Source organism: Phyllostomus discolor, chromosome 2 (assembly GCF_004126475.2).
Source record: "Phyllostomus discolor isolate MPI-MPIP mPhyDis1 chromosome 2, mPhyDis1.pri.v3, whole genome shotgun sequence".
Lineage (NCBI taxonomy): Eukaryota > Metazoa > Chordata > Mammalia > Chiroptera > Phyllostomidae > Phyllostomus > Phyllostomus discolor.
Genome location: NC_040904.2, coordinates 7,785,735 through 7,805,789, shown reverse-complemented (window position 1 = coordinate 7,805,789; position 20,055 = coordinate 7,785,735). Strand labels below are relative to the sequence as shown.

Here is a 20,055-nt window from a genome sequence, read left to right as displayed (position 1 = left end):
TGCGCCCCTTTGGGTGCGTCTCACAGCCACTCACCTGGGGAGGGGCGAGCCTCCCCTTGGGGAGCCTGGGAAGGTTTTCTCAGTAACGAGGAGAAACCTGGAAGGCAAGGAGGGGAATGGAAGTTGGTCAGGGACCGGGAACGGCGGCGTCGGCACCCTGCTGTGGCCGAGGGGGTGCTGTAACAGAATAAACATGAACCCCAGTTTCCGCCTCATGTTCTGAAGTTCCTGAACGTTGTTTTTTTTTTTTTCTGTTGCTCAACACACTGGTTAGTTCATGGGTATCATACGGTAAGGGGGACTCAGGAGGCACCATCCTAAGGCCACCTTCGTTTTTGTCTCCACAGTCCCGTGAATCCTGGGGAGTAGGAGGGGTCCCCCCCAGAACTCTGGGCTCCGATTTCCCATGTATATGGTTACTTTCAGGTGATAAATGTCTTGGAAGGAATGTTACTGTCTCTTTAAATCGCATCCCAGTCTAATAGTGGGAATTACATCCACCCCCACCTCATGCCACCGCCCCCCACCTGTGGGGCCTGTGGTCAGAGAAGGGGCATGTGGGTGGCTGGCTTTGTTCTGGCTCTGCTCCCTGCTCACTGAGTCTGCTTCTGATCTTGCCAAGGTCAAGGGTGGGGCAAGGAGGAGCTGGCAGGGGGCGGGAATTCTCATTTGACAGGTGCTGTCTTGGGGTGGTTCTGCAGCCCCTCAGCCCGGTGGGAGTTGGACACGGTTGATTCCCATCCCTGTGGGAATGTTCGTGATTCTTGGGGCACAGCCCCGCAGGGTCCCCCCGAGCCGCAGCCTCCTAGACACCGGCAAAGTCCCGAGGGCTGTCTCTCAGCTCCTGCCCGTGGCAGTACACCCCACCTCCCCATACTGCAGGGTCCCTGTCCCCGGGGGCCCCATGTTCTGCAGAACCTGGGGCTGGCATTCCCACCATGAGCTCCTCATTGGTTCCTCGCGCAGTGGGGCCAGTCCCCGGCGTCAGCTCCCGTGCCATGCAGCCAGGGCCGCAGTGGCTGTCTCAGGTCCACCTGCTGCCTGGGCAGGGCCTTCTGGGGACAGCACGGAACCACCGGGCTTGGCGTGCGGAGGCAGCACTCCCACACCTGCCCCTCAGCGTCACTGGGGCTCACGGCACAACTGTCTCCTAGAGCGTCCTCCCCGCACCCCTTCCCGTGACCCTTCTCTCTTCCCACCGGGGGCGGTGGCCAGGCAGCTGTGGGCTGCACGCATCCTGTCGCCGCACCCTTTGCAAAGGCAGCGTCTGCCGTCTGCAGGCCTGGAACATTGTGTCATTTTAATTTTACTCGAGCAGCATGGTGTGAGCTGGTGGCGTCAGCTGTGTGCCTGAGACACCTGGCTGGGCCTCCTCTCCCCTCTGCCGCCACCTGGCTGCCTGACCGTGTCCCCATTTCTCAAGTGAGGGTTTAGAAAGTGCCTCTTTCAGGGTTTGGGGGACAGCTGAACGGAATGATGTGCACAGAGCCCGTGGCTCGGTGCCTCGTATAGGTTGCACGTCCCCAGATGTCGGCCTCGGTGGCAGTCACCGTGGGAAGGAAGGAGCCGCGTGTACGCCCTGGCCCTTCGTAGCCTGAACGCTGGCGTGTGCTTCCCCAGTCTCGCCAGGGAGGAGGGGGGCGGTGCTGCCCCTCAAAGATCAAAGGCCCCCCAAAGGTGAGAGGTCTTCTGTTGGTTCACCAGCTGTCGATGTCATGCCCCGATCAAGGAAAAACTCACACCCACAGGGCATCAGCTGTACACCGAGGGTGCGCAAATGGAGTTTCGATTTTTGCTGCCCTCCCTCCCCCCGCAGAACTGCTGGTGTTGAACGGCTCCGACCCAGTGGCCGAGGTCGCCATCCGGCAGCTGCGCGAGTCCTCGAAGCTGAAGCTGAACTCGCCGAGGAAGAAGAGCACCATCATCATATCAGGGATCTCCAAGGTGCGTCCTCCATCTGTCTGCGCCGTGCCCGTGTCTGTCCCCGCCTGCTGGCCCTCCCCTCACAGGCGCCGGCCCGAGTGCTCTATCGTCATCCGGAAAGTTCTGTGTCCAAAAGTCAGGGCTCGCCCCTCACCCAGCCAGGGGGCGATTCTCGGCGTTTTCCATTCCCGCAGCTGATCCTGTGTGGGAAGGAAACGTGACCGTTTCTGACCGGGGGGCACTGCGGTTGGCGAGGGCCTGGTGAATCATCTGAAGAAAAGTTGCTGCAAGAGAAAGGCAGGCCTGAAGTCAGCATGTCAGCACCCCCCCTTGGGGACGGAACCTCCACCCGATGGGGGGAGGGGGGGTACTCTCACTTTCCACATGACACATCTCCAAACCACTTTAACTTGGTTGCAATGAGCGTCTCGTGCCTCCTGCAAAACGAGAGGGACACGCTCGTTATTGAACCCGTCCGGGTCCCCTTCCTTCTGCTCTGTGACGTTTGTCCAGAGCTGATGGTGGGCGTGAGGCCCGCCCCCTGGGGGCGAGGGGCCGTGCGGCAGTCCCTTACTCTTTTGGACATTCCAGAATGAGGGAGGAGAATGTGGGCGATGGAGGGACAGCTGGGAGATGTGACGGTGGGAGGAAGAATGGTTGGGCCCTGAGGGCCCCCAGAGGGTGGGACAGGAGTGTGCGGGCAGGCTGAAAATGGACCTCTCAGCGACCAGGAGAAAGGCCAGGGTGCGTCATGGGAGGCGCCAGAGGTGGATCTCCGGTGTTGCCATTAAACTAGGGCGTGGGTGGCCCGTGCTCAAGTCCCAACCTGCACAGGCAGGCATCACCCCGGAGCCAGGTCATGCCTCTCTGGGCTTCCTGCATGCACTTCCAGCAACAGCCTGCAGGTGGCGATGGCATCTCTGGAAGCTCCCGGACCCAAGGGTTGTATTTTTGTTGTTGTTGGTTTTTTTTAAGTTCTGAATGCATGTGAATGAAATAAGGATGAGACTTGTGAATCTCCTGTAAGGATTTATTTCAGAAGCATTAGGAACTCATGGATCTTAACATTTAATGTAGTTGCTATTTCTCCTGGTGTGCTAATTGTCCAGCCTTGAGTCGGGCACTTCTGCAAGGCAGCACTCCAATCGGAAAAGAGCAGCTGCCCGTTGTCACTAAGCAGATGCCGCTGGGCAGCTGCTTGAAGGTCAAGAACCCAAGACCAGCCCTGAAGGAGCCCCCCCTCCCGGTGCCCCCCGTCGTCACTTCCCACCCCCCCCAATGAGCCCTTTCTTGACTGCCAGCCCCACTGGTCAGCTTAGCACCTGCATAGGTTTTACACACAAGTGTGGTTCTTAGGGTGCACAGTGGGTGCTGATTCGTTTCTGCTGAAGAAAATATAAAGGTGCTGCAGTAAACAAAGATTCAGAGATGAACCGAATCCGGGGTTCCGAGGTCACTTCTGGGTCACGCTGTGTGGTCGCCCAGACTTAGGGGGATGAGCTCACTTCTCCAGAGCTCACTTCTCCGTCTCACGTGGCTCCAGGGCTTCCGGCAGGCCTCCCAGGTGGTGGCCTGTCTGCTGGGGGACGGATGTCATCTCCCCAGCTCCCTCCCCCGCCCCACCCCCTCCACCACTGCAAGCTGAGGCCGGGCCTCTACTCCCTGCCATGCGGCTGCAGTGTTAAATGACCCGTGGGGGCTGGGGCCTCTTCCGACACTTGGAAATCAGTCGGGATGCTTGAAGGGGGCTTCCTCCCATGAGTCTGTGTCCTCCTTCCTCATGCTGACCATTTCTCTCTCCCCGGACAGACCTCCCTGTCTCAGGACAGTGACGCTGCCCTCATGCTGGACTATGCGGCCTCCATGGATGGCACCCGCGAGGGGGACACCGAGTCCCAGTCGGAGATGGCCTTGGCCACCGCCCCGCCCGAGGAGGAGGCCGAGGCCCCGGCCCCGCTGGCCCTGGAGTCCCCAGGTTGCGAGCTGTCCTCCTGGGACTCGGAGAAGGAGTCACAGGCTGAGGCGTGGGACGGCCAAGCCTCACTGGACCCCGACGGGGATGGGCTGTCGGAGAGCTCCCTGAGTGCCTGGGAGCCTGGTGCGCCCAAAAAGCATAAAGGTACCCGACCCCCGCACCCTCGCCGCACCCCCGCCTCCCAGCCGATGGCTTTGCTCCTGGGCCAGCCCCCAGGCTCTCCGTCTACCGGTCTGCTCCCTTCCCCCCCTGCGTGGTCCCTCCCACCGCAGTGTCCCCTCCCGGCCCAAACCCCTCGCCGAAGGTCTGATCCCACTGTGCGTGGGGCGGGCGCTTCAGAGTCCTTCTGCGTGGGTGGCAGGGTGGTCTCTCCCCACTGTCGGGGAGTTTGTGCTCATGCCCAGAGGCGCCCCTCCTCTGTCTGTGCCCCGCCCCCCCATCCGGAGTGGAACTGTCCAGGACAAAGCCAGGCAGAGACTGGCCCCGCCCGCAGTGTGGAGACTGGCACCTCTACTCACTTGTTTGTGCCTGAACCGCTCCGCACGGGGAGACGCTCCCCAGAGAGTTAGCCGATGAGCTTAGGGTGTGTGTGGTGCCCAGGTACTCATTCCATTAGAGCAGTCCCTGGTGTTCTTCCATCCGTGGTCAATCAGAGCTTTAAATCTGCGGATTTCCTCACTTAGTGAGGGAGCGGCACATCGGGGCCGGGTCGGTTCCAGGTGTGAGACATTGGGACTCACGGAGACGCAGCTTCCTCCTCCCACCAACCCCCCCCTGCCAGGCAGGGAGGGGAGCCCAGCAAGGGAGACAGTGCTGGGGACCTGAGCCCAGCTGGGAGTGACGGTGAGACCAGCTCCCCGAGCTCGTAGAGGTTAGGAAATCCCAGTCGGGACCCCAGTCAGCTGCCCTGGTCAGCTGTCCTGCCCCTGCAGCTCTGCTCCTTTTGTTCTTGGTGCGCTGGACCAGGGGTTCTCAGGTGCCAGGGGCGTCAGCAGTGTCCAGAGACAGTTCCCAAGGCCACAACTGAACGTCCTCACCCCCTGCAGTGCACAGGGTGCCTCCAGCAGCAGCCCGTGGCCCCAGGTCCTTGGGAACCGGTGTCCCTCCTCAGCCACCTCCATCCTGTCTGCTTTGTGTCTCTCCCTCGTGACCCACGCCCTGGTCGGAGCAGAGCAGGGGCAAATAGGCAAGGAGTTGCAAGTCAGAAGATGAGAGAGAGAGAGGAGGACAACCCTGGGCATGGTGTCTAGACCACGTGATGACGAGGGGACCACAGGCCTCCATCCGCCACTCGTGCCCCAGGGCATGTCACCCCGAGGACCAAGTCTGATGACCTGGAGCAGCTTGGGGAGCTGTGACCTGCACAGTGACCTCTGGCCCCAGGTTTCGGAAGAGGTGGCCCAGCTGCCAGCCCACCGGAAAGCACACCCCTCTCTAGCCCAGTTTTTGTCCAAGGCCAGGGCATCCCCAGGGAGCTCACCTGGACCCCAGGCAGGCGGGTAGGTGACCGGCAAGGGTGGGGTGCCCCTTCCCTCCTCTTGTTTCTGCTTCTCCTCAAAGAACCCAACCTCCCACCCCGCCTTCCTGGTGCACCCGGAAAGGCCAAGCCTCGCTGACCCCTCGTCCACTCAGGGGCCACTGTGCATTCACCCTCCTTTCCCCTCTGCTTCTCCTCCCTTTGGGTTTCCTTCCTTGCTGTGTCATGGCCATCCCGCCCCTTTCCCGCCACCAGACACCCCTCCAGAAAGGCAATTTTGGGGACCAAGGTGCCAGGCAGGTGTGGTAGGGGCGCTTCCAGCTCTTGCTCCAAGTCCCCCCCCCCCACTGAGGGCTGGCGTCTGGGGCCCCGCTGCGAGGGTGTCAGGCCTGGGTTACTGCAGCCCCGGGGCTTTAAAAGGGACAGACCCAGCACCCAGCGGTGTTTTGCAGTGGCTTCTTCATTCCAGTGCTTTCCAGGCAATGTGCACGCAGCCTCTCTAGGAGACGGTGTCGGAGTCCTTGCCCGTTGCGTGCCCTGGGTGCCGCACCGTCTCTCTTTTCCGCCCCGGGTGTTTTGAGCTGGCGCTGCAGGGAGCTCAGCTCTGGGGTGCGTGCTCTCACTTTGCAACGCAGGCTCACAATGTGGAGCCCCCTTAGCGAGCTTCCTGCGGGGTTTCTGAGAGTGGCCACCCGGGTAGAATTCTGGAGTTCTGCTGTTTGCACACGTACATACCGATACCCTGGTTCTCCAGCCAATACAGGAGATTGACTCCCCGCAGTTGGGCTTATTTTTAGCTCGACTACATATCGGTGTGGTCGCACAGCAACGGGAATGCACCGCACACAACGGAGCTGCGCCCCTAGGAAAGGCTGAGACGGTCGGTCCGTGCCCTGTGCCTCTCCGCCGTGCGGAGCCCACGGACCAGTGAGTTCGCAGAGGCTCGCCCCATGTCCTGCCCAGTAGCTGCGTGTGTGTGCGTGTGTGGAACGCCGTGCCCCACGACTTACTGTCTTTCATTCTTATTTTGCTCTCGCATACTTGTCACCTCCTCTCATCTCCTGCTCATTTCCTTTTCCTTAAGAGGATCGCTATGCCAGCCAGAATTAATTACCTACACAGTAAGTTATTTTTGTCTTCTATATTTTTTTTCTAAAAAAAAACCGAAGCGTGGTCTTGCTATAAGGGAAGCATATATGATATAATGTGGCAGGAAAGCATATATGACATAACGCGGCAGGAATCGGTCCCTGCCCCTTGGTGTTTTCCCTGCCCCGTTCTAATTTTCCTCCCCAGGGTGCCAGTCTTCCCACGGTCCTCCAGAAAAGGGCCCGGGCAGATGGGTGTGGCGGCGGCATCTCGGCCGGTCCGGGGAGGGCCTGTCTCTGTTAGTGGATGGGACAAAACAGCCTCCCGGTGACACACATACAGACCGATCTCTAATTGTCCCCCACCAGTCCCTGTTAGCACCGGGCCGTCTGTGGCTCAGCCTGAAATCCAAGCCTCTCCCTCTGGACTGCCGACGGCAGTGTGTAAGGTTGCCTGCGGTCCTGCTTCCTGCCCATCAGGATCCACGGCAGATTCTTCAACGAGCTGTGTATGTCTGGGAGACCCTCTGCAGACAAAGAGATACATTTATTCAAGCTGGGTTTAGAAGAATTTTCAAATTCTTTCATATATTGTTTATTCTTCAGCCTCTTTTGTGATTTTTTTCTAACTTGGCTGAAACCAGGGAATGATGATTTTTTTTTTCTTTCTTCCTGTCCTCCATTTGAGATTTTGGTGATTGGCCTCAAAGGTCACATAACCTGTCAGTCTCCCAGTTTTGCCTCAAGGAATCTGTAAGGCTGTGGGTGAGCCTTGCTGCTTGCCCGCTGGCGGGCAGGAGGGAGGCTGGAGTACAGGGGTCAGGCTGACAGGGCCCACACAGCCCGGCTCCCCCTCTCGTGGGCCCTCCAGGCAGCGAGGGTGGCAGAGTCTGTGGACCCAAGGTCAGGTGCAATACTCCAGACCATCGGTTACTGTCTGGGTCCCCTGTCAGGGCTCCCCAAGAGCCAGAGCCGATTGGCTCCGTATTTCAGGGACCTGGCTCGAGTGACGCTGGGGGCTGATGTGCCTCCGGGAGCTGGCGACGCAGCCTGGCAGTGGGACTTCTTCTCCAGGAAACCTTGGTGTGTGCGCTTTCGGCGTTGAGTCGGTCGGATGACGCCCACCCACAGTGTCCAGCGTCACCTCCTTTAGCTCGGGCTGCCCAGTGTGGACGTCCGCCTGGTGCCTTCGCAGCAAGACCGCTGAGGCCGGGCTTGGTGGAGTCACGGGTGCTTGGGCCACGTCGGCAAGGAAACCGACCACACAGGGGCGATCGTCCGTCAGGGCGGCTCTGTTCAGTGTGGCCTCCCCGCTGACAAGGGCACGTGCTCCCCTGCCTGCGCTTCGAGCCCACGCCCACCGGGCAGTGTTGAGTCCCTCTGGCACCGTTGACCCCGGAGGTCGCTGTGATGTAGTGACCAGCCTTACGCACGCTCACTTTTTGTCTTCAGAAATGATGATGGAGTCGCCTCTGCCTGTGCTCATTCTTCTTCCTGCTTCATGAGTGAACAGTCGGCCCCGGAGAAGGGCCGGCCTCCCTCAGGTGTCCTGTCCTGTCCACGTCCACACAGGGTGCAGGGCTCTGCTCCGTGGTGGCCTCTGACGGTCGCCATCCACCGGCCCTCCAGTGGCCTCCCCAGTGGCCGCCCACAGACGTGCCCTTTACAGATTCCCAGTGGCCACTTCTCAGGGGTGGGTCCTGTCCACTTGCAGCTCAGATGGGAGCCGGAGCACAGAAGGAGAAGAGCAGGCAGGAGAACCCAGGCATCCCACACTGGGCCCATGTTAGCAGGAGAGAGCTCGTCACCAGAACTCATCACCTCGGACAGCTTCGGCTTCCTCGTTCGCCAGCCGGGGCTAAGCTGTCCTGCAGAGGTTGCCAGGACGCGTGTCCGGGGCTCCAGCCTGCAGAACTGCAAACCTCCCCTCTGTCCAAGAAGCGGTTGTTGTCCCCACGGAAGCCACGCCAAGTCATGTCATGTCGGGGGAAACACAGGCCGGGCGACTCGTTGGTTCTTCCCAAGGCTGTGAGAGAGAATCCGTCCAGGTCTCCCCCAGCTTCTGGAGGTTGTTGGCCATCCCTGGTATCCCTTGGCTTGTAGATGGGTCACCCCGCTAGCTGTCTGTACCCCTCACGGGCATCTCCCTGTGCTGGGCCCAAGTCTCCCCTTTTTATAAGGACAATAGTCATACTGGATCAGGGCCACCTCAGTGAGCTCACTGCAGTGTAATCAGCTCTGTTGTGACCCTGTCTCTGAATAAGGGGATTAGGACCCCAAGGCAGGAAATTTGCAGAGACACGGTTCAGTCTGTAACACTGCCCCTGCTCGTGCCCTGGGTCCGGCTGCAGACCCCAGTGAGATTTCAGTGCAGGGGCACACGGGAAATGGGCCTTGGAGTGGAGATGGGGCCTCTGGGAGAGACCCTCCGACTGCCGAGACCCCAGGCCTCCAGCTGGCCTGGGGGCGGACCGGTCTGCTCCCCTCCCCACACTTCCATCCCCTGGGGAGACTGGGCTGGGGCGTGGGATTGGAGAGTCTGGGCTCACCGAGTGGGCCCCTCAGCCCCTCCGCCTCTCCCCCACTCTGGCGTGAGAGCCCCACACTGCATGTGCTTCTGGAATGCCAGGCTTAACCGAAAGCAGGGGTCTACAGATCAGGAATGGCTCGTCCACTCCCAGCCTGAGGTTGCCTGGTCAGGCTGGGAGCCCCCTCACTGCACCTGGGCGTTTGATGCACCGGGTAATTAACCAGTGGGCACCCTGCATGCACCCCACCAACCAGACTGCAAGGTCAAGTGCACTTGGTGGTGGTGACCTCCCGTGATGCTGCCTGTCCTGGGGGTTGGAATGGCTGCAGGAACGGACCTAGATGGCCCACAGATGTCACACCTCAGGCCCGGGGGCCAGAGCGGAGCCACGGGCACACCTGTACTCACCTCCTGCTCCATCGCCCTCCCAGCTGTCCTTGAACCTTGCCCGTGGCTCTCCACTTGAGGTCATTGTAAAAAGTGCCCCAATGATTTTTTAGAATTGACTATCTGGTTGGACCCAAAGAGGAAAAAAACCTTTTTTTTTAAGTCTTTTCAGCAACTCTGAGCAGATTAAATCGCTCCACTTCTTGGTGTTCCCAAGCTGCTCTGTTATGCTGCTTAATGTGAGCCTGGGCAGAGCACACGGGACACGGGGTTCATCCTCAATGTCAGGTCCAGCAAGTGGCCTCTTAAAGTCCCAGGGGGAGGCCTCTTTCCCCGTGGGTGAGTGTTGATTGTCCAAAGTCTGCGGACAGAGCGGGGGGAGGAGAAATCTGACGCTCCTCCCCTCCCCTCCCGTTTGAATAGGCGTGGTGGGTATTTTCGTAGGTCAAGGCTGTTGAAGAACTTGTCAGATCTGTCTCTCAGGAAAAGAATGACTTGCCAAATTCACGATAAAGCTCCCTGTGTGATCTGCAGGCCTCTCTTCTTTCCAAGTCCCTAACGCCTACACACAAGTGGCAATGAATTTCACAGGCTACCCGGACAGGCTCCCGGACCGGGCCAGGCTGGACCTTGGTTCCAGGACGTCAGGCTGTGCAAGTGACCGTGTAAGACTAATGAGTCCCGTTGCTGTGTGAGCTTGCATCTGACCTTTCAGGCGTCTGACCTTTAAGGAGTCTTTAGAATGGAAATGCCTGTTGCTGCCGCTCATTTGTTTTTCATGCCGTGTTCCACTACCTGACCTTATGCACACACGGGTCGATTCATCTGAAATTGAGCTTTGGTAGGTCAAGAACGGTCAAGCGACAGATACCTCTCAGGACTTAGCCTGATGTGGAGTCATAAAAAAATCTCAATCCCCCCCCCAATACACCGTGTTTTGCCGTGTACAATGCGCACCCACACTTTGTGTACATTATACACGGGATTATTATACCCATGTAGAATGTGCATCCTTATTTTTCCCTAAAAATCTTGGGCAAAAAAGTGCACATTATACAAGGCAAAATACGGTAAATATTTAACTTTTCCAGGAAAGGGAGTACCGTTGTTCTCAGGGTCCTTTGTTTGGTTTTGGTAGCAGGGCTGCCCTTTGGCGGGACCCACGACTGCTCTGCCATCTACAACCCCCCTAATACAGGGGTGTCGGGAGTGGACGGCTGAGGGGACCCAAGGGGCCAAGCCGAGGACGGCCTGCCACCACCTGGGCTGACTGGACTCAGTGATTTAAATACCTGTCCTGGAAGGGGTCCCAAGGGGTAGTCCACTCACTGCTTCTGCTTTCATAACTGCATCTCTGTTCCATCTTGAAAACTCCAGTGCTTCGCCCCAGCCAGACTCCAGTGCTTTCTCCTCCCGCAGGCAGCGGTGGCACACTGGAGGGAAGAGTAAGCTGCTTCTTACTGTCATTCAAGTTTGCTCTCTTCTTTTTCAACTCGGCCGAGGCCCTCCCTGTCCCCTTGCGTCCACCGCCCCGCTGACCAGCCCCCTGTGCTTCGCTCTTCCAGGAGGCATTTTAAGGAAAAGCGCAAAGCTGTTCTTCCGCCGGCGGCATCAGCAGAAGGACCCCAGCCTGAGCCAGTCCCACAACGACCTGGTGTTCCTGCAGCAGCCTGAGGGGCCCCGCAGGAAGGGGGTCACGCTCACCAGGATCCTCAACAAGAAGCTGCTGTCCAAGCACCGGAGCAAGATCACCATGAACGGCGCCCCCGGGGACCCTGGGGTGTAGGCTGAGGGTGGGGCGGCCTCCCTCGCAGCGATGCTGGAGACATGGACCCACTAACAGCCCACCTGTACGGAGCAGGGAGTGCCTGTGAGCCGTCAGGCACCCCTCTTTTCTAGCTGGGCTTTCCCGACAGTGCCATCTTTTAAAGGGGAAGAAAAATCGGAGTCTCCCCACAGAGAAAATGGACTAAACCTGTTTACCGCCAGACGTCACAGTGGACCGGAGGCCTCGGCCACGTGGGCTGTGCTCAAATCTAATCAGAGCCGAAGTTCAATCTAAGAAGGAGAGTTGCCCGTGAACCAGGGAGCACACCACACTGGGCGTGGATGGGGCAGGTGTGGGGCCTCGGTCTCTCCCACTCTGTGCTCTGACGGGTATTGTTTTGGGTCTACGCCTGGACCGGGCACCCCCAGGAGGAGACGACCCTCCGTGCTGTCACTGTGAATGGGATGCATGGGTCACCTCTCCTGCGTGGCTGCCCCGGATGCGCGGTGCGGCTGGCCCTGAGCGCAGAGGCGGGACACAGGCAGACTTCCGTGAACGGGGATGCCGCTGGGAATGGAGACACGACCACAAAATGCGGGAAGACATTCACCTTTGCTGTTAGCCATAGAACTCGGGAAAGGATGCGAATACTAAACATATCCTATGCATATGATGCCGACCACTTTTTTAAGTTTACTCGGAGCCTGTGTGCCAGTGGGAGCTGCACATACAAATCCTTCACATGGTTTTTGCATGTTCGCTGTGGTGTCCAAACCTCCCACAGCGCCCGTGGGGCAGTCAGCGGGAGGCCTTGTCCCCGCCTTGGGGGGCTCTTGCGAGACAGGAGCATAGCAAGCCCCTCCAGGGCACTGAGGGGCCGTCAGTGACCGCCGAGAGGACGTGGCACCCACACGTGCGTACCTGGATTTTTCTTTAGCCAGAGGCCGGTTTGCCAAATATTGCCAGTAGCTGAAACAAAGTACTTTCAGGGCCAAAAAAAGGAAACTCTTTTATGTCTCAGGAACGGAAGGTTAATAAAAAGTGGCCCGAGCGGGCATCCGAGTCCTTTCAGGAGCCTGTCTGAATTCCACTTTGACGGACTTCAGGGCGTCTGGATTCCCGGTGGAAAATACAATAAGCTTGACGTACGACTTGCCTGTTCCGACACGTCTTTCCGAGCACTTTGCACCGAGCTGTGCACGGCTGAGGTTCATTCCCAAGCATCTCACGGGCCCCTCCTGCGGGAGTTGCTCTTCGGAGACTCGCTTGTGGAGCGGCGCCTGTCCTTCGCGTGAACGGTTCTGATGGCGTAATAAGATCCATTTTCCTCCAACGAGGTTTCGAAGGCTCTTGTGGAAACTTGACTTTGGTCAGGGACGCGACATGGGGGCCTCTCCTTCCTTCAGGAGCTTTGGTTAATCCTTCAGCATCTATTTCAGGGGTAGTGGAGCCATGGACGAGCAAACACTTTTATAAAAACCAAAATTATAGACTTTGTTCCCTTTTTTTTTTTTACTTGGAGGGAGAAGTTAGAAGACAACTTTAAGAATTTTATCTTAAAAGGCACATTTAAAAATCCTTAGTGTCCCAGGAATTACCAAGCAAGGGTAAAATGACTTTTTTGCTACTCTTTGTTTGTATAGATTTTATTCCGATTTTAATCGTTGTAAACGTAGCACCTGGCATTACGAAATACATTGATACCAATTGAGTCCCCCCAGGGCAGTGGTCACTACAGGTCTTTTTGGGACGATGGCCCCTTTAATGTTTTGTTCTGCTTGAAGGATTTCTGTTCTTTCTCGCGGCGGGCAGATGCGTAACCTGCAAGGATTCATTCGAAGAGGACATTGTGTGTCCGCAAACAAGACACTGGTCAGAAGTTTTTACTACAGTTTTGTGTTTGTTTAATCTTGAAATTCAAAGGGACTCCATTTATTCCGGTGTGATTTTATCAGAATTTTAAATTGGGTTTTTCTTGTTCTCCCCTCTCCCCTGGGGGAAAAAAAAAACTTTTTAGCCATGGACCCCAGGAGTACCCTGTTCCCTGCTGCTGTCTTTGTCAAGGGCTCTGCGTTCTCAGCTTCTCCGTGACTTGAAATTCCTCCCGGACCCCGGGAAAGTGCCCCGTGGGCATCATCCCTCCCTTGTCTGCGAAGCGAGTGCGTTAACACGGGCGTGGAGAATGTTGTCATGGAGGTCCACGATTCTTTGTGTCTGTGGGGTAGACGTGAGACCCCTGCCCATTTGCCCGTGACCCAGGGGCCCGTCCTCCGGATACACACACGTTGTCTCCATAATGGCCTTTTCCAAAGTGACGGAGGACGAAGAATGGAGCCGGGAACAGCAGGAGAAAAGGACGTCAGGGGAGCGCTGCGAGACAATGGGCTGCATCGATACTGTGAATGTTTCTTTTCCAAGCTGTGTGTCCCGGTGTGCTTTTTCATGGTGCAGGGTATTTATGTTAAAGCCGATGTCACGACGGTGAAATAGAAATATCAATTGCGATTATCCACCAGATACAGAGCACGCTAATTTGGGACCTACCGATTCCCTGACCTTTCTGACACGCTTTAGTAGCTCCAGGGGCTTTCCCTTCTGTTTTTTTTTTTTTTTTTTGGTCTTGATGGAATTTTTCCAGGATGGTATTTCAGTAGTGATTCCTCATGCACACTAATCTGACATGTGTCTGGAGCCAGGAGTGTGGGAGGGTTTTAATGAGCTGGCGGTGCTTTGCAGAGGGTGTCCTGTGGTCTTCGGGGAGGCAGGGAGTGGAGCTTTAAGTAATGTAACATCAACAGAAGTATCTATCTCATTGTTCTGTTCAAAACCAGCTACTTAGACAGAGTACTTTATTTAAGTCAAGTCTCCAGTTGAAGTTCAAAACCAGCCCTTGATTCCTGGTGATGGCTTACCTGGCCCGTCACTGCCAACCAATCACAAATTAGAAGCCTGTCTAGATTTTTGCCTGGTTCTCCTAGCCATATCCGTAGAAGAAAGCGGCAAATGTTCTTCTTGAGCAGACGGGAAAGACTGGTTTGCTCTGCTGTCACCAAATGCGGGTGCTTTCCGAGTAAATAAGCTCACGGTCCTTGGAAACTCGGAGTTCAAGCCAGTGGACATCGGCGGTCAGACCACTTACCTCGCCCAGATGGGAAGCGGGTCTCGTGTTGGCGCAGACCCTGAGGCAGCCCACCACCCCGAACTGCCACGGCGTGATTACCAAAGCAAGCGGCACGGGACCCACGCGCCGCCCAGTCCTGCGAAGCAAACTCAGGTCACCTCTGGTTCCTTTTCTTCAGCACTCGCGCTTTACGCGTGAACAGGCGGATGGGTTTAGCGTGCACACTGATCAGTGACGTACCGCTTATCATTTAGGCTTGTACTTGTACTTGTGTTTGCCCAATGTCACAGTAAAGCTACATTTTTTTTGTTTGCTTTAAAGAAGAAACTGAAAGGTTTTCTAGGCATGTGGAAAGGTTTGGCTTGCAATCCAGTGTGTTGATGAATTTATATGACAATGATTGTATTCCTTGTTGGCACTTTAAAACCCGATGCCAGCCCCGCCCAGCCCTGTGTGGGGGGGCGAGGCTGGGGACGATGGGGCTGGAGCGTGAACAGTCTTTGAAGAAATAAACGTACACATGGAACACTAAAACCGAGTGGTTTTTTTGGAGCCTGCGCCGGCCTGGAGGGTTTCTCTGAGGGCCTCAGCCCTGGGCTTTCCTCGGTCAGGTGCGTCAGCAGCCACGGCATGTGACCCGCCTGGTCACTGCTGTAAGGGAAGAGGCTTCCTCCTCTCCGGTTCCCGGCCAAGGGCCTTCCTCCTGACATCCTTCTTATTAGACTTTTAAGTCACTGAGCACCCTGGTTTAGGGCTGGGGCCAAACCACGTGCTAGGGAGTCTGTGGTAGCACAAACTCTCAGGTCACGGTGCATCCTGGGAGCTGCCGGTCGGAGTCTGTCTACCCGGACTGCCCCCTGGCGGCACAACCTGCCACAAGGTGCCCACGGGACTCTTTGTGACCCCCAGAGCCCTGACAGGCGTTGTCCCCCTGCGGTGGACGTTTTTATCCATCCATTACTCTCCGTTATGAATGCTGTGCCCGGCCGTGGCCCATGGGTGAGTGCAGAGCAGGCAGGGTCAGCAGAGCAGACGCCTGGCGGGGTCACGGGGCCGGTGGCCTCTGCACCTGCGGGGGCCTCACAGCCGTCACTGGGTGGGGCAGGGCCGCTGGGTCTAGAGCGATACACGGACAGCCATGTCCCGCGCAACCCCTGCTGGCAGCTCTCCATGCTGTTATCAGTTCCTCCGCTTCCTTCAGCTTCGCTCCCCTGGCTGTGCCCAAGCAGGGGAGCGTTCGGAGAGCAGGTGCGCTGGCGGAATGACCAGACCCCCCTGGACTAAGCCCCCTGCCCCTCCACCTTCCTCTCAGCTGTTCTGAGCCCACCTGCCTGTTTGGGTGTGGAGTGCTCGCTCCAGAGCCCACATGGAGCCCCAGCTCTGCATTTCAGGGTAAGAGTTTGCCCGTGCAAAGCCCCAGCCATCACAGGGCTCAGATTCTGGACCCTCAAGGTGAGAAAAGGTGATGGCACTGTGTCTTGTTTGGGACTGAGGTGTTCCAGGCTTGGGATTGAACTGCTTCCTGTGTGACCTGAAGTCCACTTGGGGCCGACACCCCCGGAGGAGCCTGGATGGGCGTGTCCTAATTTACCAGCTTCCTGAACCTGATCTCCTCCTACCTGTCGCCTCCCGTGGACACTGAGTTCAGCCGGTCCTGGCTACACGGCCCAAACTAGTCTGCTTTCCCTGTGGCCACTCTGGGAGGTGCGCCCAGCACACACCCCTTACTTTTCTGATGTTCTCAATGGACTCAGGCCCTGGCTTCTCCACGAAGGGGCTTCGACCACCAAGGGCGGCCCAGGCATGTCTGTCAGCACGCCCCAGGCCCTATCACATGGCCTGCACGCTCTCTCCCGCGCTCGCTCCCCAGTGAGAATGCAACTGCCTGAGCTCCCTGGGCTCAGAGCCGCGCCCCCCTGACTGAAGTCAGCTGGTGGCACCAGATAAGCACACGCAGCCGATGCCCATCCTACCATGGTCAGGGGACAGGGCCCGACACACAGGGGATGCCCATGACGAAAAACACGCTGTTTTTGCCCTCAGTCACCTTGACGAATTCAGGGTGCTGCGCGTCCAGGTCAAGGAGTCATTTATTTAAAAGAGAAGGCAGGTCACTCTCCACAGAGGGCTGCATACCAGACGGATGACCCAGTGCAGTGGCCCCCTGAGGAGAGAGGGCCAGGCCAAACACTTCCCCCGGTGACCTGGAAGCATTAGCTTTTCCACGAGTCCCCACTCACCCTGGCTCTCTGCCCTGAATGTCCAAAGTGCACGCTGCCGTGTTGTGCCTCGCAGGTGCCAGACACGCAAAACTACTGATTCTCTTCATGTCCTCAATATTGAACAGGTCAAGTTAGATGCTTAGGTGCCTTACATATAAGGTGTCCACTTGCTATTTTTTACAAAAAATAGACAAAGACTTGAGATCACAGCGATACTAGCTAATACTAATTGAACACTTACTATGCACCAGGAATGATTTCCAGTGCTTTACACACAGTGACTCCTGTACTCTGTGAGATAACCTGGTGAGTTATGACCTGGCCCAGCTTTACGGATGGGCAAATGGAGCGCAGACAGGTTAAGCAACTTGCCAAAGGTCACACAGCAGATAAGCGTCAGAGGAGAACCTGAGCCCAGGCTGTCTGACTGGAGAATCCATGTTCAAAGTCACGAGTCTCTGCTGCTTGTGTCAAATGGAGAGAACAGGACTTACGGCCTCATGTGGTCTTTTCTGGACTGTAAGTGTAATGCTCCCTGTGATGGGTGAGAACATGAAGCGCGATGCAACGCTTTGCACATAGTAGGACTTCAATGATGTGCTAATGGCTTCTTTCTTTATCTGGATGGGGAAAATTAGCCAGACTGAAAACACAAGCTGGAGAGGATGTGAGAAGTGGCTTAGGATACATTATGTCCACAATGTACTAATGGAGTTTTATACTTAAATCAATAACCAGAGCTGATGAGATGGGTCAGACGAATGTCACCACCCCCAACCCGGGATCACATGGTGGAATGGTTACTTCTTAATGCCACAGCTGGTCTTTGCCTGGGGAGAAGGTGGTGTTTCTAGGAAAACCCACTGGTAATAATGGAAGTTCTTCTGTTTATGTTTTTTTTTTAAATTACCCCAGCTTATTTTTTAAAATTTCAAACCTACAGAATGATCCTTTACCTAGATTCACCAATGCTGTGACCTTTTGAGGTATCACGTTTCACCCTAAATTTCTTCAGAATGCATTTTCTAAGAATGCACTTCCTATGACAGCCCCCGCCTACCATATCCGGCACAACACACATGCTGGGAAAACTTTTCATTGATTCAATGCCATTATCAAGTATCAAGCCTATATTCACATTTCCCCACTAACATCTGTTATAGATGGCTTTTCTTTTTCTTTTCTTTTTGTGCCTAGGGCTCAAAGATTGTACATTCATTGCATCAGCGGTCATCACTGAAAATTTGAAACTTTAAGCAACCAAATTTTTTACCTTAAAAATTTTGGATATCAATCTGTCTTAAAAAGACACCGTTAGACAAATACCATGTGATCTCACCTTTAACAGGAACCTAAACAACAAAACAAAGAAACAAGCAAAATATAACCAAAGACACTGAAACAGAGGACAGGCCGACAGTGACCACAGGGGAGAGAAGAGGGAATTTCAGGGGACAATGGGAAGGGTTTAAAGGAACAATTTTAAAGGACACATGGACAAAAACTAGGGGGAGGGTGGTAATGGGAGGGAAGAGGGGAGGGTTGGGTGGGTGGGCTGGATTGGGAGTAAAAGGGAGAAAACTGTACTTGAACAACGATTAAAAGACAAAAAAAAAAAAAAAAAAACAGACACCATTTCCAGCCTTCACAGAGGAATACACTGAACACACTGAGAACCCGTCCGAGGAGACGGTGATGTTGTGAGCCCCCACCCTGTGCCCCGTGCACTCCCGTGAGAAATGCCTTTATGTGGGTTGAGCTCATCTACCTCTTCAGCCCTGCTGTGATCTGTCACTGTTTCCGTGAATGACCTGCTTTGCTTTTGCGTGCTCGTACCCAGGTAGTACAGAGAGGCCCAGAGAACCGGCCATCTGGGCATTCGGGAATTGTAATGCCACTAGAAGGGTGTGCGTGTGTGTAGGGGGTGGGGAGGGGTGCACATGAGCAGTAGTGGTCAGTTTGTGCCTTTAGAGGTTGGGGAGCATTTGTACAAAGACCTGGGAGACCAGGGAAAGGGTTCCAAAACGGAAGCAGTGGGTACAAAGGACTCCGAGACCGTGTCTGCAGAGCAGAGGCAGGCTCAGCTAGTGAGCCTGGCAGAGGTGACAGGAACAAGACGGTCTGGGAGGCTGTGGTCCAGACCACTGGGAGGTCACTGCAGGGTGTCAGGGAGGGCGGGGAAAGGAGTCCCTAGCAGCAGGACACTCCACACTGCCCCATACCTGTGGATGCGCCCTTCCAATGGGGACCCAAGACTGACCTTACACATGTACCAACTCATACAAGTGAACCTGGCGGTGGGATAGAAACCCCCCTATACCAATTTATTCTCCCACCAGAAAAGGATTAAGATAGCCAGTTTTCTTGGTCTCTTCAAAACAATGCTATTATACTTAAAAAAATCATTGCTAATGTAACAGATAAAAATGATCTCACCGCACTTTATTTTTTCTTATTACAGTATTTGAACAGCTCCTCATAACCTTAAGAGCCCTTGTATTTTATTGTGAACTGTCCTTAGACTGTTTTTTTTCTATTGGATTATTTATACTTTTTTTTAAAATTGGCTAAGAGTTTTACATGTACCACGCAAATGAACCCTTGCCCGTGTCAATTTCAGATAATGTCCCCCAGTTCACCACCTGTTTTCAACATCACCAGTGGGGGTTGTGGCCAGGCAGACGTGAACAAGGCAGTTTACTTCTCTGACTCTAAAAGGCCAGGCCTAGGTTAAAGGACCCTCTAGCCCCTTCCATTTCTAACATTTTGTTTCCGTGCTCCATTGGATGGATGGGATCGAGGCCACACAGGCCCCCAAGATGATAATGGGAAGAGGAAGATACATTCGGTGCCAGGGTCTGGCCTCAACCTGCCTCTGCCCTGGGGCACAGGTGCGTTCCCGGGACTGCCCGTTTAGCAGCCCTCGCCGCCAGGATTCAAGGGCCCGGCTGTGCCCCCGGCCAGCCAACTGCCGGGCATCTAATACTTCAAGGGCTTGTCGGGGGCAGAGCAAGCGCTATGTTAACCGATGGACTAGAAATATGGCCAAGAAGCGCAGCAGCCCATCGGCTGAATTCCGAAGTTATGATTGGGCCGCACACCCCAGGCCCGATTTAATGAAAAATTCGACCCCTTCTTCCACCCAACCCCCCAAAGAACGCCAAGACTCAACGTAGCCACCACAAGGGTAAAGAGGGCTGTGCGAGTCGTCTGTGCACTTCTCATTCGGGGTGGCGGGGCCCAGCCCAGCCGCGCCACTCGGTATGGGGTAGCGCGTGGCCGCCAGACACCTCCTCCCGCTCCGGGGAAAGGGCAGTTGGAACGCGGCCCTCTTCTCCGGGCCGCTCCAGATCCACGCGGCCCGCTCATGCCGCGCCCCTTGCTCCCCAGCCCACGCCGCCTGCTCTCGGACCATACTGCCCGCCGCTCCATCCATACGGCCCGCTCCCAGTCCAAGCCACCGCCACCAGGCCGCCCGCTCCCAGGCCACGCCGCCCGCGTCCCGCGGCGAACTACAACTCCCACAATGCCACGCCACCGCCCCCCGGCTTCCGGTGCTGCGCA

General features: G+C 56.1%; 1 protein-coding gene across 2 annotated transcripts in view; it reads left to right on the top strand.

The window, feature by feature from the left end:
* C2CD2 (C2 calcium dependent domain containing 2) overlaps positions 1 to 13,066 on the top strand; it is a 49,638-nt gene extending 36,572 nt beyond the window's left edge. The window contains exons 12-14 of one of the 2 annotated variants that reach the window (XM_028504653.2): positions 1,817 to 1,944; positions 3,733 to 4,042; positions 10,946 to 13,066. In XM_028504653.2, the coding sequence (XP_028360454.1) occupies positions 1,817 to 1,944; positions 3,733 to 4,042; positions 10,946 to 11,166 (659 nt within the window). In that variant the 3' untranslated portion in view covers positions 11,167 to 13,066. The remainder of the gene's footprint in view (positions 1 to 1,816; positions 1,945 to 3,732; positions 4,043 to 10,945) is intronic. The other variant, XM_036017453.1, reaches the window with a different exon arrangement.
* Positions 13,067 to 20,055: the final 6,989 nt, after the last annotated feature.